General features: G+C 43.1%; 1 protein-coding gene across 1 annotated transcript; it reads right to left on the bottom strand.

The window, feature by feature from the left end:
- Positions 1–1,029: 1,029 nt before the first annotated feature.
- MUL1 (mitochondrial E3 ubiquitin protein ligase 1) lies at positions 1,030–11,654 on the bottom strand. Its single transcript, XM_043997264.1, has 4 exons — positions 11,444–11,654; positions 6,733–6,820; positions 4,895–5,015; positions 1,030–3,256 (listed from the first exon to the last, which is right to left on the bottom strand). The coding sequence occupies exons 1-4, from the start codon at positions 11,561–11,563 to the stop codon at positions 2,527–2,529; spliced, it is 1,059 nt and encodes a 352-aa protein (XP_043853199.1). The 5' UTR covers positions 11,564–11,654; the 3' UTR covers positions 1,030–2,526.
- Between the last annotated feature and the right edge of the window lie 14,360 nt (positions 11,655–26,014).

The raw sequence follows: 26,014 nt of genomic DNA, 5'->3' as shown, positions 1-26,014 counted from the left end.
TGGCCCTGGATTCAAGAGGACCTGAGTTCAAATCTGGGCCTCAGACACTTGATACTTACTAGCTGTGTGACTCTGGGCAAGTCACTTAACCCTCATTGCCCTGCCAAAAGAAAAAAAAAATGAGGACCCTCCCGCAAAGAGCTTTTGTTCATGTTGTTTACACCTATCAATGATATTTACCATATTAGGAATTAAAACATCTTAGCATTATGAAGTTTAGACCTCACTGACCCCTTCAAAGGATCTTGGGAACTCCTGAGTGACCCTGAAACACTATGAGAATTGCTGATCTAGTCGAACCCTTTCATTTTACAGAGGAGGAAACAGGCTCAGAGAAAGGAAGTCGACTTTCCCCAGGTTAGAAAATAGCAGAGGTAGGATTCAAACCCAGATTCTAACTCCAAATTCAATGCTGTTTCTACTCACCCATAAAAACTTCCATACACAGATCATCCATTTTCCAAATAATCCAGTAAATATACACAAGACCAAAAACATCGTGAGCCTGGTTTCATATCACTGCTGAGGCCAGAAGACCCTTGGGGATCTGGCAGGGTCTCAGGGCTTTCACTGGACATCAACTCTCATCGTGTGGACTGGGCAGAGCACGATTTGGACTCCCGAGCTGAATCGTCTCAGCTCTACACGTCTACATGTGTCTACACATGTCTACACGTGTGACTGTGATGCTCCGGGCACCTCAGCAGAGAGCCGGTACAGAAGCTAGAACAATGGACCTGGAGTAAGAAAGGCTTGAGTTCAAATCTGCCCCCAGTTGTTACTGTTTGACCCCGACAGGTCACTTTAACTTCTGCCTCAGTTTCCTCAGCCATACAATGAGGATAATAATAGCACCTAACACTCAAGGTGTAAGGGTCAAATGAGATAGCTATAAAGTGTTCTGCAAAGCTCAAGTGCTGGCCATTATTTCCTCATCTACAAAATGCAGTTGGACCAGATAACCCTGAGATTTATGAAGTGGGGCAAGAGAAGCCCTAGTGGAGTTTTGCACAAAGCAATGGACTCGCATTCAATTTCAACATAAAATATTTACTGTGTCCTTTGCACGTAAGCCAAAGTGGATAGTGCAGTGTTGGTGTGTTACTGTGACACCCCTGTTCTCACAGGGGAAGGCCAGGAAGCAGGACGCCGGGAAGGAGACACAAGAAGAAAGGCTCCAAACACGGCCTTTGGCTTGCTGATGAAGTGCTGGGAAAGGGGATTTTCCCCGCCCCCTGGCTGGTGCTCACAAAATTCAAGCAGGCAAGGAAGGGAGAAAAGCAACACAAGAAGAGATGACGACATCAGACCCATGGGACAGTCTCACTTTGGGGAAAGGGGGATCAAGTAGGAACTTGGTGCTCCCATCCTCCTGATTGGTGAAAGAAGCTTCCAGAGTCAGGAGGCAAATGCAGCAATATCCTAGAAGTCTCGAGCACTTTCCATCCTCACCTGAAACGGGGGCAACACCCATTCATTCCCTGGCTCTGAGAGTCCCAGTTCAAACCCCAAGCACGGGGATCCCGGCGTCCTCTTCTCTGGCGGGCACGGCCGCCGCAGCACAGCAGCTCCTGCCAGAAGGCAGTGAGTGCACCGAGGGTGAGGCAGCTAAAAAGGGACCTGGCAAAGCTGGAGAGGAATTTGGAAATCCAGGCCCCACTTTCACTATCACCAATAAGACTGATTAGATCTCTCCCCTCCTGTTCCCTTCAAATTACTGCCCACCGTGCTGAGCTACTGGGGGCATAAGTCATGAGACAAAGTAAGTTTCACTTCCTTACTTCTGCAGATGCCCACACCAAGCGTGCGCGCACACACACACACACACACACACACACACACAATCTGGTTGATGAGAGGGATGAGGAGAAGGAAAGCCTCAGCAACATATCATTTCCTAGCAATTTTGGTTAAAATCATTAAGTAATATGCAAGTGGTAGAGCAGGAAAAAAATCTAATACCAGCTGGCAGTTCCTGAGGCAGCTCTGAAAAACCCAATCTCCACTCACCCACTATCTGGTTTTCCCTTTCCTCCTGCTGGGATAACTGGGTCACTGAACCCAGGCTGTGACCTAAACCAATGGTGATCACACAGCTCATGTGGAATAATGCAGGGACTAATCTCAAACCAAAGTGAGGAAGAGAACTAGCTATGAGGTTAAGGGGTCTAGTGAATTTTCTCTTTCAGACAGTCACACACACACACACACACAAAGAGACAAAGAGACAGACACACACCCCAGACCCCCCATGTCTGCAAAATGGCAGAAAGCCTGCCATTGGCTTTGCAGCCCCCACCCAATGGATGGGCCTTTGGCTCTCCTGCTTTTTGATTTAAAGCATAATCCCACAGGGTCCAATCTCTGCCGCTGTATTTAAGAGACTGGGCTGTTTTCGCTTTCTCCCTCCCACCCTTTGATGACGCCCAGTGGTTACAAATGGCCACCACTAGACTGTCTAAGGGACTGATAAAATCCATTGAAAAGGAGAACCATTTCCTCTATAAACTCCAAATCCTCGAACAGTTAGCTGTTGTACAAGGGTACTACCCGGACGATCTCCTGTCTACAAATAGGGCACTTCTTTGGCTCGGGCAAAGCCTGGTAGCATTCGCTGCATGAGCAGACATGACCGCACTCCAGAAAGACGCAGGACTTGATGTTGCTCAGACAGACGACGCAGGCATTTTTTAAAGTCTCCCTCTCCTCAGCACTGGCCTCCCTCAGGAGCCGGGCCTGGTGAAGGCGGAACTCCTCCTGCATCTGCTTCATCCGCTGCCGCTCTCGCCGGTGCAGGTACTGCCTCCGCAGGATGAAGAAGAGGGTGGCGCAGGTGGCAAAGCCAAAGATGACTGTCAGGATTTTCCAGAGCTTGACACTAGACTCTTGCCTCTGCAGGAGGGTGTCAAAATCCTGGCTGCTCAGATAGTACTGCAGACCCTGTTTGGGGGGCTGCAGGCGGATGGAATTGTTGTCAAGAACCAGCTCCCCCACACCTGTGATGGTAGCCCCCACCTTGAGCATCTCCTCTGTCTCCTGGATGCCCTTGGGCCGCTCCCCACTGATGTAGTGACCAATCACATCAGTAAAGGACTGGATTGTAGGGTGGAACTTCTCATACACCGTTTCCAAGCCGAGGTCAGCTGAGTCCAGGGGCTTCAGAACTCGGACCGCCACACCTGTGCCATCCTCATGGGGCACCAGGTCAAAGGGCACTGTATTTGTTCTCTGGTGAATGATTTTTTCACAGTCATTCCTGAAAGAGGAGAAGAAGAACATAAGACAGAGGGCAGGAAAACACCAAAAATCTAAGGAATAATCTCAACAATCTGAAGAGAACACTGAAAGTCAGCAGATGACTTTGAATTCCCATTACCACACATTTGATTATGTGTGCCTCCCAAACCTTTTCAGTCAATAGGCCACTGGAGGGGGGGGGGGAGAGGCCCCAAGACATCACCTGTTCTCTGTGCCATAATTGTGGGCTTTTTTAATCCATCAGAATCCAATGGGAAAATATTTTCTGTGATATGAACAAGGAAAGAGTCCCCTACTAAATATTTAAATTACCAATTTATGCCAGATAAGGATGTGTAGAAATGTTATAAAATGTAGAACAAGAGACAATGTTAAGAATAACTAATTTAAATGGATGATTTGCTAGACCATAAAATCCAAACTCCATCTCTCCCCCATTGACAAGCACAGTGGTCTGCACACATTAGTCACTTAATAAATGTTTATGAGATTTGATTAAATTGCATGGACTTGATATTGGACAAAAATTAAGAGGAGGGGGGCAGCTAGGTGTCGCAGTGGATAAAGCACCAGCCCTAGATTCAGGAGGCCCTGAGTTCAAATCCGGCCTCAGACACTTGACACTTACTAGCTGTGTGACCCTGGGCAAGTCACTTAACCCTCACTGCCCCGCAAAAAATAAAAATAAAAATAAAAAAATTAAGAGGAGGGTTTTCTGACCCAAACTACACAGTAGACCAGGGGGCAGTTGGTAGCATAGTGGATAAAGCACCAGCCCTGGATTCAGGATGATCTGAGTTCAAATCTGGGCTCAGACACTTAACACTTACTATGTGTGACCCTGGGCAAGTCACTTAACCCTCATTGCCCCGAGCTTTTCAATGCCGGCTGGCTGTCCAATTTTCCTCCTTTTAAAAAATTATTTCCTTAACGCCCAGGTCTAACCATGTGAGCCCCTACCCCCTACTAAAGAAACTCCAATTGTCCCCTAACACCTGTAGGACCAAATATAAACAAACTGGGCCCCTTTCTATCTTTCCTCCCCTCCCAATCCTGCCCTCTCCCACCCAGCTCTACTGGTCAAGCTGCTGCTGCTGCTCACACGGCTCCGTCTCCAGCTCCCATCCTTGTGTCTCTGCCCTGCCTGACCCATCCTCACCTCTACCTCTTCAGAGTTCCTGGCTCCCAGTCGCCATCATCTGTAGGACGCCTTTCCTAGGATCCTCAGTTGCTGGTGTCTGGCACCTGTGTGTACCTACCCAGGCATGTGTTGTCTCTACCATTACAACAGAGGATCTCTGAGGCCAGGAATTATTTTTGGGTTTCCTTTGTATCTCCCACTCTTAGTGCATTGACTGGGATACAGTGGGAGCTTAATAAATGTTTATCAATCAAAATGAGGAAACAGAGGGTTGCAGACCTGTAAAGACCTGTAAACATTTCCTACAGAGAGATGGCTGGGAAACACAGGCTTGGGCAACACAAAGCATCAGCTTGCTTGAGTAATCAGTCACTTCTCTGTTCTTGAAGCTTCCCCATTTTACAAAGAGACTAACACTATGAATCAGGACCCAGGACTCCAGCAGGGGAAGAGACGATCAAAACACTCCTAAGTGGCAGGAAAAAAGGTACCCACCAGAGGTGCGTGGTTCGATTCCACACCATCTTGTGCTCCTGGAGGGTTAGTCTCTGAATCACTCCTTTGCAGTTTTCCACAAACTGACTGTTAAGGGTTTCTTTAACAGAACGCACAGCTCCTAAAGAAGAACAGATTCCTTAAGAACTGTCTGTGCACACGCGCGCGCGCACACACACACACACACACACACACTTCCCCATCAAATTCAGAAACCTGTCTTCGCAGCCAATCTCTCAGGAAAAGGTCTGATAGCCAGGTATAGAGGAAATGAACAAAAATACAGAATAGCAGAAGTCAGTCCCCAGGGGATCAGTGGTCAAAGCATATGATGTGAAGTCTTCAAAAGAAGAACTGGAAACTATTCACAGCTGTAAGAAAGGCTGCTCCAAATCACTCACGAGAGCAAAATACAAATCAAAATTTCATCTCACTCTCAGCAAACTGGCCAAAGATGGAACAGTAAGCACTGGAGGGGATGCCATAAAACAGGCACTTGAATTCACTGTTGGTTGATAAAAATCCTTCTGAAGACAATTTGGATTTACCTAATAAAGGGACTACAAAGTCTATAACCTCTGATCCTGGGACCACACTGTGGGCAGACACCTCCAGAAGGGCAAACTGCAAGCTGCAAAATAGTCAAAGCAGCACTTTGTTTGTGATAACAAAAACATGCAACCAAATAGGTGCCCGTTAACTGGGGAGCAGCTCAACACTTTGTGGGATGTGTAAGAAATGAGGGATGTGAAGACTACAGAGAGGACTGAGAAAATGGTTTCATGCACAGTGAAATCAGCAGAAGCAGAAAAGCAATGTACACAAATGGCTACAATGACACAAACGGAAAGAGCCAGAAAATACGAGTTAAGCCTGTGTGGCTGTACTGGCCACGCCTGGTCTCAAAGGAGATGAGAAATGAGCTCCTTTCTCTGATCTGCAGAGGTGGGGGCCAATGGGGACAACACTGCATACGCTGGAAGGTGAGGCTTATGTGTAGGCTGGTTTTATGGAACTGCTTTTTTATCAGTTAAAAAGGATTTGCTTGGTTGTTTGCTTGTTTGTTTGTTTGTCTGCGGGGCAATTGGGATTAAGTGACTTGCCCAGGGTCACACAGCTAGTAAGTGTTAAGTGTCTGAGGCCGGATTTGAACTCAGGTCCTCCTGACTCCAGGGCCGGTGCTCTATCCACTGCGCCACCTAGCTGCCCCAAGGATTTGCTTGTTGAGGAAAGGAAAAGGGTGGGAGGGCTGGGTTTGTTTGGAAAGAGGAATAAAGTAAAAACAAAAGGTACCAGTAAAATAAAAATATTCTCCCTCATCTCTGAGTAGGCTCACATTTTTATTCACTTAAATAAAATTAATTTCATTTAGGCAATAAAAACTCACCTAAAAAGTTCCTCTGCAGAGCACAATTAAATGCCAGCTACATGTTAGGTATTGGAGCTACCAAGACCAAAACACAACCACCCTAGACTTGAGAGGGGAGGAGGAGAGCTAGTCTGTAGCCTCATTAACACCGGAAGGAGTGGGTGGGAATGAGCTGGGGGAGGGGGGAACGGACAGACTAGAGGAGGCTTCCTGGAGATGAGAAGAATGTGAACCTTGAGGAGGATCAGGCTCCCGAGGGGCAGAGATGAGGAGGGAATGCATCCTAGTCAAGGACAGGCTGACTATGGGGGACTCACCTCCTGCCTAAGTTTCACCTTAACACAGAGGTCCCTTAGCACATACCTAGCCCCTCATCAAGTCTTCTCTTCTCCAGGCACTTCCCATATGTCGGTAAAAGCCTCCTCCACCTTTCTCCCTCCCACTAAACCCAACCCGTAAATGAGCATACCTTCAATGACAGCATAAGGCACACACTTCCCAGGAGCATCAGTAAGAATACTCTTCAAATCTTCACCCAAGTGAATTTTTTTGGCTCCCTAGGAGGGAAAAAAATAAATGATCAATGTTCTCAATGTTATGACATATCCTATCAAACTCATTAATATTTAAAGAAGAAATATAAATGTGGGTCAACCAGACAAGGGGAAGCTTATGTCTCTATTTCAATCTAGATGGGAGTGCTTGGGAACCCCTGAGGTACAATAACAGAAAGTGCCGCTCAAAAATGGAACAGGGGATAGATACCTCATTATTTGGTGGCATTGGTGAAACTACAACTAAGCTGATTTTCTATAGAAATGAAGTACCTTCGAGAGTCAAGGCTTTAAAAATGTTACACATTTTTATGTAAATCTTTCTAAATTATATCATATACTCCCCTGCCTGGTTAAATGAAGGGTACTGAACATCTAACTTTTTCCTGATGATTCAGTCATCATTATGAACATCCACTACTTGCTGTGACACAGTGGTGCCCTCAAGTGCTAGCGCAAGGGTACGGTTACTTGAGTGTTCTCTCAGCAAATTTTCCAAGAGCACTTCATGCCTGCCTTGCCATAAGAGTGGACGTATCATATTAAATTGATTTGTGTCAAATCATTCCCCCCACCCTTAGACTGTAAAAACCCCAAGGGCAGAGACTATTAATTTTCATCTCTATGTCTCTCCCTTAAGCACAGTGCCCTGCACATATTAGACATTTAAAAAATGCTTTCTAAATTGAATTGAACTGCCTCGACATACAACAGCCCCAGACTGCTGGACTTTGTGAGTTCTTATACATGTTCCTTATTTGTTGCTGTAAGAGACATACATAAAATAATAAAGTTAAGAGGGCTTTATAGCTCTCCTCATATTCAACAGCTATTTATTAACAGCTATTTTAGCAGTTCAGAGACCTTTTTAGCTTCCTTCCTGCTAGGTGGTTTGGTGTCAAAGTGGTTAGAATGCTGGGACTGTAATCAGGAAAATCTGAGTTCAAATCCAGCCTTAGACACTTACTAGCAATATGCTCCTGGGCAAATAAATTAATATCTCTCTGCCTCAATTTCCTCAACTGTAATATGGGGATAATAATAATACCTACCTATCTCCCAGGGTTGTTGTATCAAGAGATAATAATTATAAAGCACTTAGTATAATGATTGGCACACAGTAGGCACTATATAAATGCTTATTCCCTTCTCCCTTTCCCACTGTTTCAGATAACTGAGGTGACCAAATAACAGATTCCCAGGTATGTGAGGTTTTCAGAGGCAATCTTACATTAAGACCAATTTCCATTTAAGTGGCTTCTACAATCAATCTTAGAAACAAATCAATTCATCAACCACCACAGGGGATACACCAAATTAAAAGACATAGTCCCTCCCCTAGAAGAGGCCACATCAATAGAACATTGGACTTGGAATACAGTCAAAACTGAGAACTGGGTTTGTATCCAGACTTACTAGTTGTATGACCTTGGGCAAATCACTTTACAGTTCTGGGCTTCAATTTCCTCATCTGTAAAATGGACGTAATTACACTTCTACCTCATAGAATTGTGAAGAAAGCACTTTGTAAGCCTTAAAGTGCTATGAAGAGGTTCTTTATTGCTATTAGAAGATCTGACAAATCAAATGAGGAAATAAAGGTGTGCTACACTAGGGGCCCCCAACCCAGAGTACAACCCTTTCATTTGACAGATGAGGAAACTGAGGCTGGGAGACCTTAAGTGACTTGCCCAGGCAGGATTTGAATTGGACTCCATGTCCAGAAGTCCATCCCCTCATTGTACTATTGATAAAAGGTTGGAAAAGCTGGAAGGCATCAGGATGGGAAACTCTGAATGTCAGGCAAAGGAATCTAAATTTTATCTGGTAAATAAGAAGCCACAGAAAGATTTTGAGCAGAGGAGTTACATGAACAGATGTATGCAGACATGCTTCTCGAGAACGCCAGTTCCATATTCCCTTGTATCTGCCTCAGCACATAGGGCAAGCTGATGCTTGTTAAAGTAAACCTAAGTCAATCGTGTTTTGTTGCCTCTCCTAGACCATATGCTACACAAGGCCTGTCAGATGATGTCAGGAGCATCCTTCTTTTCCTATCTCCTACAGCCCTGTACCCAACATGCCATGTGCCAGGAGGGACTTCAACCAGGCTCTCCCTGACCCCAGGGCTAGCAATCTACCCACTAAGCCAGGCCCATCTGAATCAACAGATGTTTCATATAATGATCCGGATTGTTTTTAAAAAATTGAACAATGACCCATGCTTCCTATTCCTTTGCTGAGCATTCAAATCCTCCCAAAAGTAGCATGTAATGTAAAAGGGCAACAGATTCGAAGTCGGAACCGTTGTGAGAACAAATCCCTGTTCTGACACTTACTGCTGTATTACTCTAGACAAGCCACTCTCTCTGGGAATCGGTTCCTCTGCTGTGGATCGAGCTCTGAGCTCTCTTCTAGATCGAAATCTACACCCACTTCACCACAAAGACCTTTCTCCTCTTTACTTTAGGCCATGATTTCTCCACCCCCTAAAATTCTCTGTACTCCTCATTTTTGTTCAGGCTGCACCCTACCTAGATTTTCCTCCCCTCCTCCTCCTCTTCCTAAGAAATTTCTATCCACCCTCCTCTAATCCCAATTTTAATGTCACTTCCTCCATGAAACCTTCTCCAATTCTCCCCACTCATAAGGACTTTGCCCTTTGGCTTCACATAGCACTTCATTTTTATCTCTGTCAGGCACTGATTTACTTTTCCCCTGAATCATTTCCATTTGTTTTGTAGGATAAAAGACACAACAAGAAAAGCAAGAGGAACAAAGTATATCTTAGCAAAGATTCCATAATAACCATTGGACAGACACTTTCTTGTTGATGCTTATTGATAACTTTGTGTATCACAGTCATTTCTGGAATTCTATCACTCTCTGGCAAAAAAAAAAAAAACGCAAAAAATATTCTCGAAGGTATTTAATACATAATGTTGTATTAATGTGTAGACTGGAAGTACTTTGTATGTCTAAACTTTCTAAATCCTTCTGCCCAAAGAACACAAGTATAAGTATTTTATTTGCATTCCTCAAGTACATCTAGTGCAAACTATTAATGCTCAAAGAAAGTAATCTTAGGGGGAAAATATTTTTCTTTCACATATATATATTATATATAATTCCTCCTGTATATTAGAATAAAGTTCTATTAATTCTCTTTGGGCTAGGAGGGAGCTCAGGTTGATGATAAAACCAGATTTGAAAAGGGTTTGGAGAAATTACTGAATTGCAGCTTTATGATGTGACTCTACTTACAGCAGGGACTTAACAGAATCCTACAAGTGGAAGAAGGGCCAACAACTCAAAGGTCACAGAGACCAAACTGTAGGTGAAGAATACCTGTCACGATATCCCCAAACAAGTGGCTATACAGACTTAGCTTGAGAACCTTCAGGGATGGAGAGCTCTCATTGTTAGTAAATTTCTCTCCACCTCCCAGAAATTTCTGTCCATTGTCCCTGGTTCTGCCCAAAGGACCAAGCAGAGAAATCCCTTTTCTACATATCCCTTTTAATACTTAAAGACAGTTATGATGCCCTCCCTCCAAGTTTTCTCTTCTCTAGGCTATATCTCAAACTTCTTGGACCAATCCTCAACAGGCTGTGATTTTTACTTCCTTCCCCATCGTGGGTGGCTATTTGTCAACTTTCTTCCCAAAAGGTGGCATTTAGAACTCATCACAAAAGCTCAGTGGCCCAACTACAGGGAACAGCGGAAATCACCTCCCCATCAATCAACATTTATTAAGCCTCACTATGTGTCGGGCACAGTGCTAAATAACGGGAATACAAAAAGAGACAAAAGACAGTCATTTCGTCAAGCAACTTACAGTCTAATGCTGGAAACAACAAACAAAATATACACAAACCTAGTGTGAATAGACAGACAGATTTTTTTTTGGGGGGGGGGGAATTAGATAAGACAGAAGGATAGATAGGTAAGTAGATATAGACGGACAGATAAGCAAGGCCAGAAATAAATACGAAGATAGAGCTACAGATAGATGAATTGGTAGGATAGGCTAGTTATAGACTGGCAAATATAAATGATGAATATAAATAGATAGGTAGATACCATAGATATTTTAGATATAGATGAATGATGGATATAGATTGATAAATGGATGGACAGCTAGGAGATGATAGATGGATGGATGATAGGTTAATAACGGATAGATGAAAGAGATGGATGGATAGATAGATGGCATGATAGAGAATGGAGAGATGATGGATGATAGAGAAAGATAGCAAGACGCACAGACATCTCTCCTCCTGCCTCTCTTAATGCAGCCTAAACATCGGAGTCCTTTTCGTTGACTCAAACTGAGCTTGCAGTCCACTAAGCCCCCCAGCTTTCGACGGTAACAGAGCCACTTGAGGGGGGAGGGAAGGACGCCTCAGGATGGGGCTTCCCTAGAGGGACCGGACTTTGGTCCAGGGCGGGTCTCCGCTCACTTTGGATAGTTTGTTGGTGGAAGGGAGAAAGATGGGAAGCAGGGGGGCGGGGCCTAGAGTCCGGAGGCTCCGATTAGGCTGTGGCGGTAGGGGTCAGGAGCCACGTCCGGCCCGCGGTCCGGGTCCGGATCCGGGTCCGGGTCCGTGGCGCGCACCGACTAACCTTGAGCTCGCGGGCCGCCTGGACCTTGTGCCGATACACGGAGTACAGGACGGCGGCCACAGCCGAGCTGGTGCCCAGCAGGATGAGCTGCACCGCTGAGGGCCGCCCGCTGGTGTCCATGGCGCCTCCTCTGCGGCCTCCGCCCGACCAACACCGCCGCCCTCAGCCCGCGCCGGAACCGTAGAGATGCGCCGCCGCCAGGCCGGCTAGAGAGACCGGAAGAGGATAAACCGGAAAAGTAGGGACCGGAAGGGGAGAAAACAGGTCTCCGTCCTCCGCGCTCCGAAACCCAGACATTAGTGTCCGGGGCGGGGCGGAATTGGCCGGCTCCCTCCTCTTGGCAGCCCCGTGCCCCCGCCCCCAACCCTCAACATACCCCCCCCACGCACACTCTGTGTGTGTGTGTGACACATACATATATACACACACCTACGTACATGCACACATTTACCACAACACAGAATTATGGAAGTAAACAACCTAGGTTTTATTATTATGCTCTAGCATAAATTCAGGCCTCAGAGAAAACCTGAACCATCATTAGGATTCTATCCAAGGACAGCTAGGGGGCGCAGTGGATAAAGCACCGGCCCTGGATTCAGGAGAACCTGAGTTCAAATCCAACCTCAGACATTTGACACTTACTAGCTGTGTGACCCTGGGCAAGTCACTTAACCCTCCTTGCCCCGCAAAAACAAAAGAGGATTCTATCCAAAATTATGTCAATGACAGAGAAATCATTCTCTGACATTTTGCAACAGAAGTTGAACAAACTTAGCTAAGCACTCATATTAGCACATGGCCCCTAAGGACACAAACAAATGAACTCTATGGGTAAACAAAGTCAGGTTACAGATTAAACTACATTTAGAGGCTTCACAAATGGGCTGATGGAGGAGGAGGAGGAGGAGGATTCACAGGTCACCAGTCAGAGACAGTTGAGATCCTTTCTAGGGCTTCTTATCTAAGGAACGCTTAAGGCTCTTAAGTACATTTTTACATCCTGTGGGACAGGTTTTGATCAGTTAAGGTTAATATTCACCAAAAGTTTCAGGAAGAACAAAAATAAATTTAAAATTCCCATGAAAGGAATATGGTATAAGAAGACTAAAAATAGGAGGGGGGCTAGGTTGTGAAGGGCTTTGAAGATGAAGACTCAGGCATATCTGACTAGGGGTTCCCTGACAGCAGGAATGGTCCCCTGATAGAGAAGCACAGTAGCTGTCTTCTTACTCTGACTGGGAGCCCCCCCCAGGGGGGGGCACTATAAATCTCCCACCAATTTTGGGGGGCCCTCAAGTCAGGAGCTTCATCTTCCCCCACTGCTCCTCAAAACTAGAAAGATTTCACTGGAGTTTTCCTTCATATCCAAGACATCCTCCAATTCTAACTTTAACTGAGTCTACAAAATGGCAGAGATCAAATGAGCTAATATTTGTAAAGCATTTTGGAAATCTTGGCTTCTTCTTCTTCACCCTCATCATCATCACTACCACCATCGCCAACCCCACTATCATCACCACCATCATCATGGTGGGCAGTAATAAATCAGAGAAGGATCACATCCCTTGACAATTAGGCTCACAGTGAATTTCTTTCCTGCTACTTTAGGACACTAGGGGGCAGGAGCTGCATAGAGATGCTGAGAGCAGCCACACCTGGAGAAGATGTGGATTAAGGTCTATACAAGATGGGAGAGACTATTAAGGAGAGAAAGGCCTCGGATGTCAACTTTGTTCTATTCTCTCATCTTCTGGTGTCTGGATCCTCTTTAAGTCCTGCTTTGCTATAAAACTAGTCAACATTAACGTGTTGCCTCCTAGTGCAGGACCTCACAGCATCACAGACTGAAGGCTGGAAGAGGCTTAACAAGTCCCTGTAGTCCAACTCCCCTCATTTTTACAGATAAGGAAACTGAGGCTTAGAGAAATTAAGTGACTCACCTAAGATCACAATAATGCCAGGGCTAAGACCCATCATGCTAGTCTGCCTCTCCATCTAGTCTAACTCCATTTTGCAAAGGAGAAAACTGGGGCACAGAGAGGGTCAGTGATTTGTCCAGAGTCACAAAATTGATCAGTATAAAACAGGAAATCCATTCCAAATTTCCTGATTTCCAGTCAAGGAAATCTGTGCCCAGCTCTGGAAAGTGACCAGGGCTTTGGAAAGAAGAAGGGAGTGGAATCCTTCAAATGGCAAGAAAGTGATTTAGCCCTAGACTTGGAGTTAGGATGCTTTGGTTCTTATTCCTTTGGATTTTCTTCATAATATGCAGGTATGAGTCCATAAGCCTTTGGTCTCTTTAAATTATTGATTCTGAACCAAATTTTCCTAGTTCTTACTATCCTCCCTTGTGCCCATCTTTGCACTGAAACCACTGGACAAAGAGATAAAGGTTGAATTCATTTAGAACATTTTGTCAAATTCTTAATAAAATTTCTCAACAACTGAATTTGGCTTTTTTCCCTATGTCTTGATGATGTATGGATAGATAGATGATAGATGATAGAGAGAGAGAGAGAGAGAGAGAGAGAGAGAGAGAGAGAGAGAGAGAGAGAGAGAGATGATGGATGGATGGATGGACGGACGGACAGACAGATAGATAGATAGATGGATGGATGGATGGATGGATGGATGAGTGGGTGGGCAGGCAGGTGGATGGGCGAATGAATAGATAGAAAAAGAAAAGAAAATGACCCTCAGCTCACTTATAAGGACTCAGATTAGCCAAACATTAAATATACGTCAGACTTTATCTAACCCACAAAAATTTGCAAAGAAATCACAAGTCCACTAAAAGTCAAGATCACTCTTCTTCCTTTTCACGAGAACTCTGCCTTCCAAGGGACTGTATAATACTACTGTGGGTAGTGGGTGGGATCTGCCACTAAGAGAAACTCTTGGTGCCAGTAGAGAATTGCTCTCCCTCACCCCACGACCTAGACTGTCCACATCATTCACAATACTGATGAAGGGCAAGGTCCAGTTTCATTCTTCCACATTGTGGCTTTGACCCTTAACTGCTCCCAGTTGTTATAGGAACTCTGCCACTTGGTCCTCTTTATCTAGTTCTGGTTCACTAGAGGAGCCAGATATTTACCCCTAGGAACTGTACTATGGACAAACCTTCCTTCAAGAAATTGAGTCTGAGGGGGCAGCTAGGTGGCACAGTGGATAGAGCACCAGCCCTGGATTCAGGAGGACCTGAGTTCAAATCCGACCTCAGACACTTGACATTTACTAGCTGTGTGACCCTGTGTGCCCCACCCCCCAAAAAATTTGAGTCTGAGTCCCCACACAGGAGGCCATCTTCTCTCTAGGTTTCTCTATTTTCCTTCTCTCTGGTCACTGGAGGTTGAATGTAGCCCTTTTAAAGATTTAAACCCGGGGCAGCTAGATGGTGCAGTGGATGGAGCACTGGCCCTGGAGTCAGGAGTACCTGAGTTCAAATCCGGCCTCAGACACTTAACACTTACTAGCTGTGTGACCCTGGGCAAGTCACTTAACCCCAATTGCCTCACTAAAAAAAAAAAAAAAAAGATTTAAACCCAGTGATGTGGCTCAGGTATAGGAACTAACCCTGAATCATCAATCATCCTCAATATGGTATCAAGAAGACAAGTATCTGGGATAAAACAACTGTTCACCATATCACAGAGACATAAGTCAGTCATCAGTCATTTAATAAGATCCCACTATTCACCAAGCACTGTGCTAAGCATTGGGAATACAAATAAAAGTAGAAATACAATTCTTCCCTTGCACAAGGTAAAAACCTCAAAAAAGAAGAAAAAAAAACCAGTCCAAAAGTAGAAACAGAATGGTTCAATCTGCATTCATAATTCACAGTTCTTTTTTCTGAATGTTTAGAACATTTTCCATCCTGAGTTCTTTGAAACTGTTTTGGATTGTTGCACTGCTGAGAAGAGCCAAGTCTATCACCATTGTTCATCACACAATGTTGCTATTACTACAATGTTTTCCTGGTTCTGCTCCTCTCAGTCAGCATCAGTTCATGTAAGTCCTTCCAGGTTTCTCTGAACTCCTCCTGCTCATCATTTCTTACAGCACAATAGTATTCCATTACATTCATATACCACAACTTGTTTAGCCATTCCCCTATTGTTGGGCATTCCCTCAATTCCCAATTCTTTGCCACCACAAAGGGAGCTGCTATAAATATTTTTGTACATGTGGGTCCTTTTCCCTTTTCTATGGTCTCTTTGGAAGAAGCTTATATTCTAATGAAGATATAAAATGCAAGTTCCCTCTTTCAAAAAGGAAGTGGGGGGCAGCTAGGTGGCACAGTGGATAAGCACTGGCCCTGGATTCAGGAGTACCCGAGTTCAAATCCGGCCTCAGACACTTGACACTTATTAGCTGTGTGACTTGCCCAAGTCACTTAACTCTCATTGCCCCGCAAAAAAAAAAAAAAAAAAAGGAAGTGGGGCATAGAGTGGAAAAATATCATCAAAGTCAGGGGGAGGAAATCTCATCATGGAGGGAAAGAAGGACTCTGGACAACGGAAAACTTATATTTTTGCCTAAGAATTGACCTTGACAAGGAAATCTTACAACTTATCTAATGATACAATGAGATGGATCTCTTCCTGGGGGATATCTGGGCACATCTGCTACCTTCATTCTATGACAGATTGGTGTTTTGGTTGTTGTCCTTCATGCTCAAAGAGGACAAAAATGGCATCCTTATATCAGGGTCAAGGTACAGTGTGTCCAGCTGTGGCTGATCAGACCAAGATGAGTTCAGAGTCTTCTACCACAGGTCAAACGTAAATAATCCATATGAACATATGGAAGAGACATGTCTCTAAATTTGCACATCTCACATTTGAACTACTGCAATTCTGCCTTGTTCATAAAGTACAGCACCTTCTTTGATGTGAGCACACCATTCCAGGTGGTCCTGTGCCAGTGTCTTCCATGTTTCACAATAAATTCCAAAGTTCTTCAGAGAGACCTTGAGAGTGTCCTTGTACCGCTTCTTCTGACCTCTGTGTGAACACTTGCCTTGTGTGAGTTCTCCTTAAAATAGTCTTTTGGCAAACATACATTTGACCTTCAAACAATCTTGCCAGGTAATCTTCAGAATCTTCCTAAGACAATTCAAATGGAAGTGATTCAGTTTCCTGGAATGGTGCTGGTATATTGTCCAGATTTCACAGACATTCAACAATAAGGTCAGCACTACAGCTCTGTAGACCTTCGGTTTGGTAGGCAACCTAATACCTCTTCTCTCCCTTACTTTTGTTCAGAGTCTCCCAAACACTGAGCTAGCTCTGACAATGTGTATGTCAACCTCATTATCTATGTGTGAAAAGTATACTGCCAAGGTAAGTGAACTTGTCCACAGGATTCAAAATTTCTCCTCTTTTTTGGTAACCAATGGTCCATGCATGTGGATGCTGTGATGCTGATTGGTGGAGAACCTCTATTTTCTTGTTGTTAATTATCAGGCCAAAATTAGCACAAGTTGCAGAGAATAAATTCATACTCTACAGGACTTTGAGGTAGGTAAAAATGGTAAAATGGCAAAATGGTATGGGTGGCATCTTTTGATTGGGGCATAAGTTATATTTAAGTGAGGCAGAATTGCACAAAGTCATCAACCTCACTCTCCCTTCTGGAGACGACCTTCATGGTCATTGGAACAAATTGTTCTTATCTGCCTATTTTTTTTGTGGGGCAATAAGGGTTAAGTGACTTGCCCAGGGTCACACAGCTAAAGTGTAAAGTATCTGAGGTCAGATTTTAACTCAGGTCCTCCTGAATTCAGGGCTGGTGCTTTATCCACTATGACACCTAGCTGCCCCCTCATCTGCCTATTCTGCCAGGAAAAGTCTTCACAAACTTGTGGTAGACACCCAGCTAATGCAACAACAGGTTTGCTGCCAATCAGTTACCTTTTACCTGGCTTAGCCCATTCACTGAAACAGTTTATCAGGGTGTGGCTGCCATCCATGCTACATCTTCTTGTAGCTACAGGTGAGAGAGTTGGGCAACTGGGCAGACACCAAATGTGGAAAGCAGCCCTGAAAAGGGCTCAGAAGCCCTCGCACCAGAGGTGCTAGTATTCCCTGGATACCTGGACATCTGGAACAGATAATGATACATAAGCTACTATCATTATTGATCAGTAAAAAGTAGCTGATGACAAAGATAGAGGTTTTCTGTTCTACACACAAGCACACAGCATGGTGATATCACCAGGCAAGGATTCTGATCAATAGGGAATAAATTATAAAGTAAAAGACTTGAACATATGATGCATTAGGGATAAGCAGATGTGGGGATGAAATAAGCAGACACATGGGGGCATGATCACAAGACCATAGAGTGGTAAGGCAAATACATGGAGAATGGTACAGCCATAGGGGTAGCTAGGTGTCGCAGTGGATAGAGCACCAGCCCTGGATTAAGGAGGACCTGAATTCAAATCTGGCCACAGACACTTGACACTTACTAGCTGTGTGACCCTGGGCAAGTCACTTAACCCCAATTGCCCAGCAAAAAAAAAAAAAAAGAATGCTACAGCCATGACATGACCAACACCTTGCTACTTCTGAACTGTGGTAAGAAGTCTCAATCCTTCTCCAGTCTGCTGTAGGAAATCCCTGAGGATTAAGTTCTAGGAGACAGATGATAGCACATCTTCAATGCTTGTTACTGGAACCATGTGTTCTGATGCAAATGTCATCCATTTGTTATACTAGGAGAAGCAGAGGAACTAAAGGCGGTTGAATTCTAACTCCCCTGGAAGCATCGGAGGTTATAGCATGTAGGGTCGGGTGCAGAAAATATTTTGCTATTTAAGTCCCTTCCTTGAGTAACACTGGAGTTTTTATAACAGAATATTTACTTCAAAACATAATAAAGGGGCAGCTAGGTGGTACAGTAGATAAAGCACCGGTCCTGGATTCAGGAGGACCTGAGTTCAAATCTGCCTTCAGACACTTGACACTTACTAGCTGTGTGACCCTGGGCAAGTCACTTAACCCTCACTGCCCTTCCAAAAAAAAAAAAGACAAAAAAAAAATTTTAATTTAAAAACTTACTCCCCCAGTTTACAAACGTATGCCTGTTCCTTCTATAATCCTTTTCCCCTATCCCATCCTATTCCCTTGCCTCCCACCACCACCTCAGTCTCCAAGAAGGGGAAAAGGATTAAGTTCACAGCTTAGTTCATTTCCCATGGGGCACAGACCTAGTTCCAAGTCCAAACCACCCCCCCAAACTGGAGTCCCAGGCATCCTGGCTTCTCAGAACTTCCAGGTGGGGCTGGCTGGCTGCAATCCTGGCTCCAAGGCCATCACAGCTCAATCTGCCAGGTACTGCGAGGACAAACAACAGAGGTTAGAAACAAGCAAACACTGCCAGACCCACTTCACACAGCTGGGGTAAAAGAGAGAAAATGGGGGAAAGAGAGTCTTTCCCCTCGCATGGATTTAGTTCGTGGGACTCACATTGGGCATAAGATTTGCCAAAGGCAGCAGGAAAATGGTGAGAGATGAGAGTCCAGATGAAAAAGTGTTCAAACAGCTGAGTCTCTCCAATTTCAAAGACACAAGCACCCAATCAAAGGAAGCCACCCTCACCCATGTGGTGGAAGAAGAGAACTCCATTTTAAACAATTTGGAAAATTAAACCATTTTGGACTCCAAGAACCCCTCAAGAGTACATCCCTGGGGGCAGCTAGATGGCGCAGTGGTTAAAGCACCGGCCCTGGATTCAGGAGTACCTGAGTTCAAATCCTGGCTGAGACACTTGACACTTACTAGCTGTGTGACCCTGGGCAAGTCACTTAACCCCCATTGCCTGCAAAAAAAAAAAAAAGAAGAAGAAGTAATTAAAAAGGGGCAGCTAGGTGGTGCAGTGGAGAGAGCACTGGCCCTGGATTCAGAAGGACCTGAGTTCAAATCCGGCCTCAGACACTTAACACTTACTAGCTGTGTGACCCTGGGCAAGTCACTTAACCCCAATTGCCTCACCAAAAAAAAAAAAAAAAAAAAAGAGTACATCCCTTAGTAGAACAGAGCATGCCTGGACCAATCCAGGTTATACTCATCAGTTACATTGTTTCATATAGTAAGTAAATGCATTTGCTATTATATCTGTGTATCTCCTATATGGTCTAGCAAAAAAGAGACTGTACTTTGAGGAGCTCAGACCCAGAGCTGAACAGATGATTGCCCAAAAGAACCAAACTAAACCTGGATTAGCAGAGGGTATTACACATAAGGGAACAAATAGGCTTGCACAAATAATTGTCACTGGCAACTAACCAAAAACTTCTGGAAAGCAGAAAATCAGTTTGGACCAACATTTCAAACTGTAACGATTGGAATGACGCCACCTGCTGGAGACTTACTGTAGAAGAGTTCCGCCTATGAAGCGAAGGTCTTTGAGGGCAAGACCAGGAGTCTTTTCTTTGGCGTCAGGAAGTGACATTTGCTAGTAGGAGGAAGAAGGCAGAGACTGGCGCTCTGTCTCGGGCTCTTTCCTGGGGACGCTGGTAGAGAAGGGAGCTAGAAATGTGCTCTCCCTTTAATAGATAGATGAATGTAGGCCTTTCTTTCTCTCTTTACCAAATTCTTATTCTCCTTAATAAATGATTAAAAGTCTAACTCTTGGGGCAGCTAGGTGGCGCAGTGGATAGAGCACCGGCCCTGGATTCAGGAGTACCTGAGTTCAAATCTGGCCTCAGACACTTAACACTTACTAGCTGTGTGACCCTGGGCAAGTCACTTAACCCCAATTGCCTCACTTAAAAAAAAAAAAAAAGTCTAACTCTTGCTAAAGCTTATAATTTATTGGCGACCACTCATTAGATATTTTAGACAGACTAGCTAGAATTTTAGCCCTTAACAATACCAGAGACCCTTGGTGTCAAACTCAAATAAAAATGGAGACCACTAAACCATACACAAGGATCCTTGCTGGCTGCATGTTGACTTAAGAAAACCATATATTAATATTATTTATATTCTATGGTATTTTATTTATTTTGTTAAATATTTCCCAATTACATGTTAATCTTTCAGTTGGGACCCACTTGTTTCATTTTTGAAATCCCACATCATTGTTGTTGTTCCTCCTTCATTCTCAAAGGGGGACCAATGACATTGCCAAGGTAATGCCTTAACTTGTGCATGAATTGGACAAGAGTGGGGCAGAGCTACATAAAGTTGCTCTTTCTTACTCCTCCAGAGTTATTGAAGTACAGTGGCAAGACAAAGGTCAAGACAATTAGCCAATCATATCTTTTTTTTTTTTTAGTGAGGCAATTGGGGTTAAGTGACTTGCCCAGGGTCACACAGCTAGTAAGTGTTAAGTGTCTGAGGCTGGATTTGAACTCAGGTCCTCCTGAATCCAGGGCCAGTGCTCTATCCACTGCACCACCTAGCTGCCCCCCAATCATATCTTTAACAAAAATTAGAGCATCCAAGAAGGAGATAATTTTCACAACTATGGAGAAAGGAAGAGTTCTTGACCAAACATGGGATAGATAAAATAATGTAAGATAAAATGGACAATATTGAAATGCTTCTGCACAAACGAAACAAATACAATTTTAATTAGAAGGGAAACAGGTAACTAAGAGGGAAGTCTTTGCATCATTTGTCTGATAAAGACCTAGAATCATATAAACATATGTATACATATGTGTCCATATATGTATATATGGAATTTATTCAAATGTTTAAGCAGAAGAACCATTCTGCAATAGATAAATGGTCAAAGGATATGAACAGGCAGATCTTAAAGGATAAAATCCAAATTAAAAGCCCTATTTAAAATGTTCCAAATCACTAACAATAAGAGACATGCAAGTTAAAAACAATTTTTCAGATTGGCAAAAATAATCTGAAAGATAATCTAAAAGAAAAATGGGGGGTAGCTAGGTGGCACAGTGGATAGAGCACCAGCCCTGGATTCAGGAGGACCTGAGTTCAAATCCGGTCTCAAACACTTTACACACTTACTAGCTGTGTGACCCTGGGCAAGTCACTGAACCCCAATTGCCTCATCAAAAAAAAAAAAAGAAAGAAAAGAAAAATGATCATTGTCGGAGGGGATATGGAAAGGCAGTCATGTTGATGTGATATTGATGAAGCTGTAAATTGGTCCAGCCATTTTGGGAAGGAATTATCTAGAACTATATTCAAAAAAGTCATTAAACTGTGTTTAACCTTTGAACTAGCAACATCACTGCTAGGCTTATCCCCAGAGAGATAAAATAAAGAGGGAAAGGGCACATATTTGCAAAAATATAGCAGTATTATTAATTACAACAAAGAACTAGAAACTAAAGGAGTATGTGTCAACTGGGAGATGGTGGAATAAATTATGGTATGTGACTATAATAGGAATATTATTACACTGTAAGTAATGATAAAAAGGATGATTTCAGAGAAACCTGGGGAGATTTATATGAACTGATACAAAGCAAAGTAAGCACAACAGGAAGAATAACTTATATAATAATATCAACATAGTAAAGAAAAAACAACTTTGAAAGGCTTAAGAAATCTTACCAATGCAATGTCAAACATATAGAACCTGTGGTGAAGCCTACTACCTACCTCCTGATAGAGGTAATGGCCCAAGGTGCAGAATGAGACATTTTGAAACAAAGACAATGTGTGGATTTGTTTTGCTTGACTAGGTTTATTTGTCTTCCCCCCCCCCCCCCCGCCTTTTTCAATCCGAGGGTTAGCTTGGGAAAGACAGGGGCTCTAGCAATAGTAATAACAAAAAAGAGAAGAACATTTAAAAGGTCATTGAAGCATTTTAAAATGCACAGAAGAGAAGAAAATTTTAAAGGAAATACAGACAAGCAAGACAGCTTTGAAAGTTAACTGGGGGGACAGAATTTGAAAAAATATTTCGCAGTGAGTTTCTTTGATAAAGGCCTCATTTCTCAAATAAATATATAGGGAATTGAGTCAAATGTATTAAAATATGATCCATTTCCTAATTGATAAATAGTCAAAGGATATGAACAATAAGTTTTCAGAAAAGATAAAAGCTATCAATAGTCATTTAAATAGGCTCTAAATCACTATGATTAGAGAATGCAAATTAAAACAACTCTGAGATACTATCTCACACATATCACATTGGTTAACATGACAGAAAAGGAAAATGATACATTCTGGAGGGGATATGGAAAAACAAGTACATCAATGCACTGTTGGTAAAGTTGTGAACTGGTTCAACCATTCTAGAGAACAATTTGGAACTATGTCGAAAGGATTATAAAACTGTGCATACCCCTTGATTCAGCAATACCAATGCTGGGCCAGTATCCCAAAGAAATAAAAAAAGGGGGTGGGGGAAAACCCATATGCACAAAATTACTTACGGTAGCTCTTTTTGTAGTGTTAAGGTATAGGAAATTTAGCCCATCAATTGGGAAATGACTGAACAAGTTGTGGTGAATGATTGTTATGGAATACTGTTGTGCTTTAAAAAATGGAGAGCCCAGTTGTTTCAGAAAAGCCTGGGAGTCTATATTAACTGATACAGAGTAAAGTAAACAGAACCAGGAGAGCATTGCACACAGTAACATCAATACTATAATGATGATCAACTGTGAAAGACTTAGCTACTCTAATAAGTACAATGATCCAAGACAATTTCAAAGGACTCATGGTGAAAAAAATGCTATCCACCAGAGAAAACTGATGAATACTGAATGCAAATTGAAGCATACTTTTTTTCACTTACTTTGTTTTTCTTGCTTTGCCGTCGTGTTTTGCAACATGGCTAATATGGAAATATGTTTTGCATGACTATACACATATAATTGATATTCTCAATGGGGTAAAAGAGGGGCAAGAAAAAAGGAGAGAATTTGTAACTCATAATTTTTTTAAATAAATGTTAAAATGAATAAAGTATATTTTTAAAAGAAAATTACCTGTTGAATCTATTTTATCTCCAAGGGTAGAAGTCAATTGAGTAAATCAGTCAAATTATCCCTACCTCACCTGAAGTGTGATAAGAATGCTACACCCTGATATCTTATCTAGGAGTGCCTCTCTTCCTTTAAGATGCCACTTAGGGGCAGCTAGGTGGCACAGTGGATAGAGCACCAGCCCTGGAGTCAGGAGGACCTGAGTTCAAATCCAGCCTCAGACACTTAACACTTACTAGCTGTGTGACCCTGGGAAAGTCACTTAACTCCAATTGCCTCACCAAAAAAAAAGATACCACTTAGATACCATCTTTTATTGACATCTTTCATTTTTATATCACCTATGTGTTTTTTTCTTTTTTCTTTTTTCTTTTGGCAGGGCAATGAGGGTTAAGTGATTTGCCCGGGGTCACACAGCTAGTAAGTGTCAAGTGTCTATGGGTGGCATTTGAACTCAGGTCCTCCTGAATCCAGGGCCAGTGCTTTATCCACTGCACCACCTAGTTGCCACCTTAGATACCAAATTTTAAATGAAACATTTCCTCTTCTACCCTCAAATGTAATGCCCTTCTTTTTTTTTTTTTTTTTTGCAGGGCAATGGGGGTTAAGTGACTTGCCCATGGTCACACAGCTAGTAAGTGTCAAGTGTCTGAGGCCGGATTTGAACTCAGGTACTCCTAAATCCAGGGCCAGTGCTTTATCCACTGTGCCACCTAGCCGCCCCCTGTGCCACCTAGCCGCCCCCAATGCCCTTCTTTTTAAACTACCTTGTATTTTATGATTCACATACATATATGCATTTATTAATTTTATATTTATGCTGTACATATTTTATATGTATTTGTCTCCACCACCACCACCATCACTAATGGGCAGACAGAGCTTAACCTAGGGTCCTGAAGCCTTTGTGTAAGGGTCAAATTTGAACTCCAGTGTTCCTGACTCCAAGTCCAGGACTATGCTACCCGGCTGCCTACATTAAAATGTAAGCCCATTAGGGGCAGCTAGGTGGCATAGTGGATAGAGCACTGGCCCTGGAGTCAGGAGGACCTGAGTTCAAATCTGACCTCAGACACTTAACACTTACTAGCTGTGTGACCCTGGGCAAGTCACTTAACCCCAATGGCCTCACTAAAAAAAAACAAAAAACAAACAAAAAACAAAAAAAAATGTAAGCCCATTGTGAGTAGGGATTGTTTTATTCTCTATATTTGTATCTCAAGTATCTACCATGGTACTTGAATCCCAAGTGCCCACCACATAGTAGAATCTTAATAAATGCTTGTTGATTTATTAACTTCATCTTCTCTGGAAAACTAATGGAAAAAATGTAGGGGAAAACTGTTCTCAATGAGAAAGAATGGGTAGGGTATGAATTGTACCTGTGGGCAGAGGACTCAACCCTACAAGATCATGGACCTCCAGAAGAAAAGCTCCCTTCTTCACTTTCTTGAAAAAAACACTCAATATATTAATGAACCTTATCCACAGTAGAATTTGACTGTATGTGCTCAACCTTGAGGGACTGATAAAACTCTAAGTTCTCCAAGAATGTTTGTTGCAGTCACAGTAACTCACTCTCACAATTACCCAGCCACTCATGGCAGAAAACAAAGTGCCAGAGTCCAAAGTAACCAGATGCTTAATATCCCTACAAAGTATATTTAGCATTATCTAAATTCAACAAGCATTTATTAAGCCCTGGAGGGAAAAACCCCCACCACTGAACCCAGATGAACTCTAAGTTCTCTTCTGATTCTAACGTTATTTGTACAAAGAACTGCAGTAACCCCTAGGGGGAGACAAGGATGACTAAGAAATCATCACTAGTCACAATTAAATTGTAAAAGTTAAATACTAACACAGGATATGTCTGTGTGTCAAATGAGGTGAATAGGCAAAGTGCTTATAAGAATTCAGTCAAGAGAGGTTCGTTTTAGCTGGCATGGCCAGGGAAGACTTTATGGAGCAGGTAGGGCTTTGGTCACATATGTGGGTAGAATTTGTAGAGGCAGAGGGTTGGCAGGGAGGGTAACCATAGTCCCAAAAGGCCCACAAAGGTCATCAATTATAATCTCCCACCCACTACAAGAATTCCTCCTACAATATTTACCTTAAGCACTACCAGTGAAAGGGAGCACTTATCACAAAGCACCCTACTCACCAGTTGATCAAATCTTTTGTTAGAAATTACTTATGTAAAAGGGGTTGATCATGGTAGATCCACTTTATCAATATGATGAGCAAACATTTCCTCCTATAGTGTATGGACATTCCCAATGATACTTTGGTAAGAAAAAAAGATAACACCTGCTTAAGTTTTCAGTGACTAGCACTGCCCTCAAAATGATTTGATTGTCTGGGACTCTTGGAAGGATAAACTTTTATAGAGAAGAGTCATCCTTTTAGACTGGCCTATAAAGCTGAGCCAACAAACCTGCTCAGTCCTTTTTTACTTGTTTCCTATTCAAAGGACAGAGCAGAATAAACTTGAACAGGAGGAGCAGGTTTGTCTTGGGGCAAAAGTATATGGGAGGGGCAGCTAGGTAGTGAAGTGGATAGAGCACTGGACCTGGATTCAGGAGGACCTGAGTTCAAACCTGGCCTCAGACACTTAACACTTACTAGCTGTG

This window comes from Dromiciops gliroides, chromosome 3 (assembly GCF_019393635.1).
Source record: "Dromiciops gliroides isolate mDroGli1 chromosome 3, mDroGli1.pri, whole genome shotgun sequence".
Lineage (NCBI taxonomy): Eukaryota > Metazoa > Chordata > Mammalia > Microbiotheria > Microbiotheriidae > Dromiciops > Dromiciops gliroides.
The sequence above is the reverse complement of the archived record's forward strand: the minus strand, read 5'-3'. Positions and strand labels throughout refer to the sequence as shown.

Excerpts from the sequence above, each read along its gene's own strand:
- MUL1 (XM_043997264.1), bottom strand. The coding sequence starts at position 11,563 with ATGGACACCAGCGGGCGGCCCTCAGCGGTGCAGCTCATCCTGCTGGGC. Across the intron at positions 5,016-6,732 it reads GCCTTATGCTGTCATTGAAG|GAGCTGTGCGTTCTGTTAAA; the intron begins GTATGCTCATTT and ends GTTCTTCTTTAG. Across the intron at positions 3,257-4,894 it reads AATCGAACCACGCACCTCTG|GAATGACTGTGAAAAAATCA; the intron begins GTGGGTACCTTT and ends CTCCTCTTTCAG.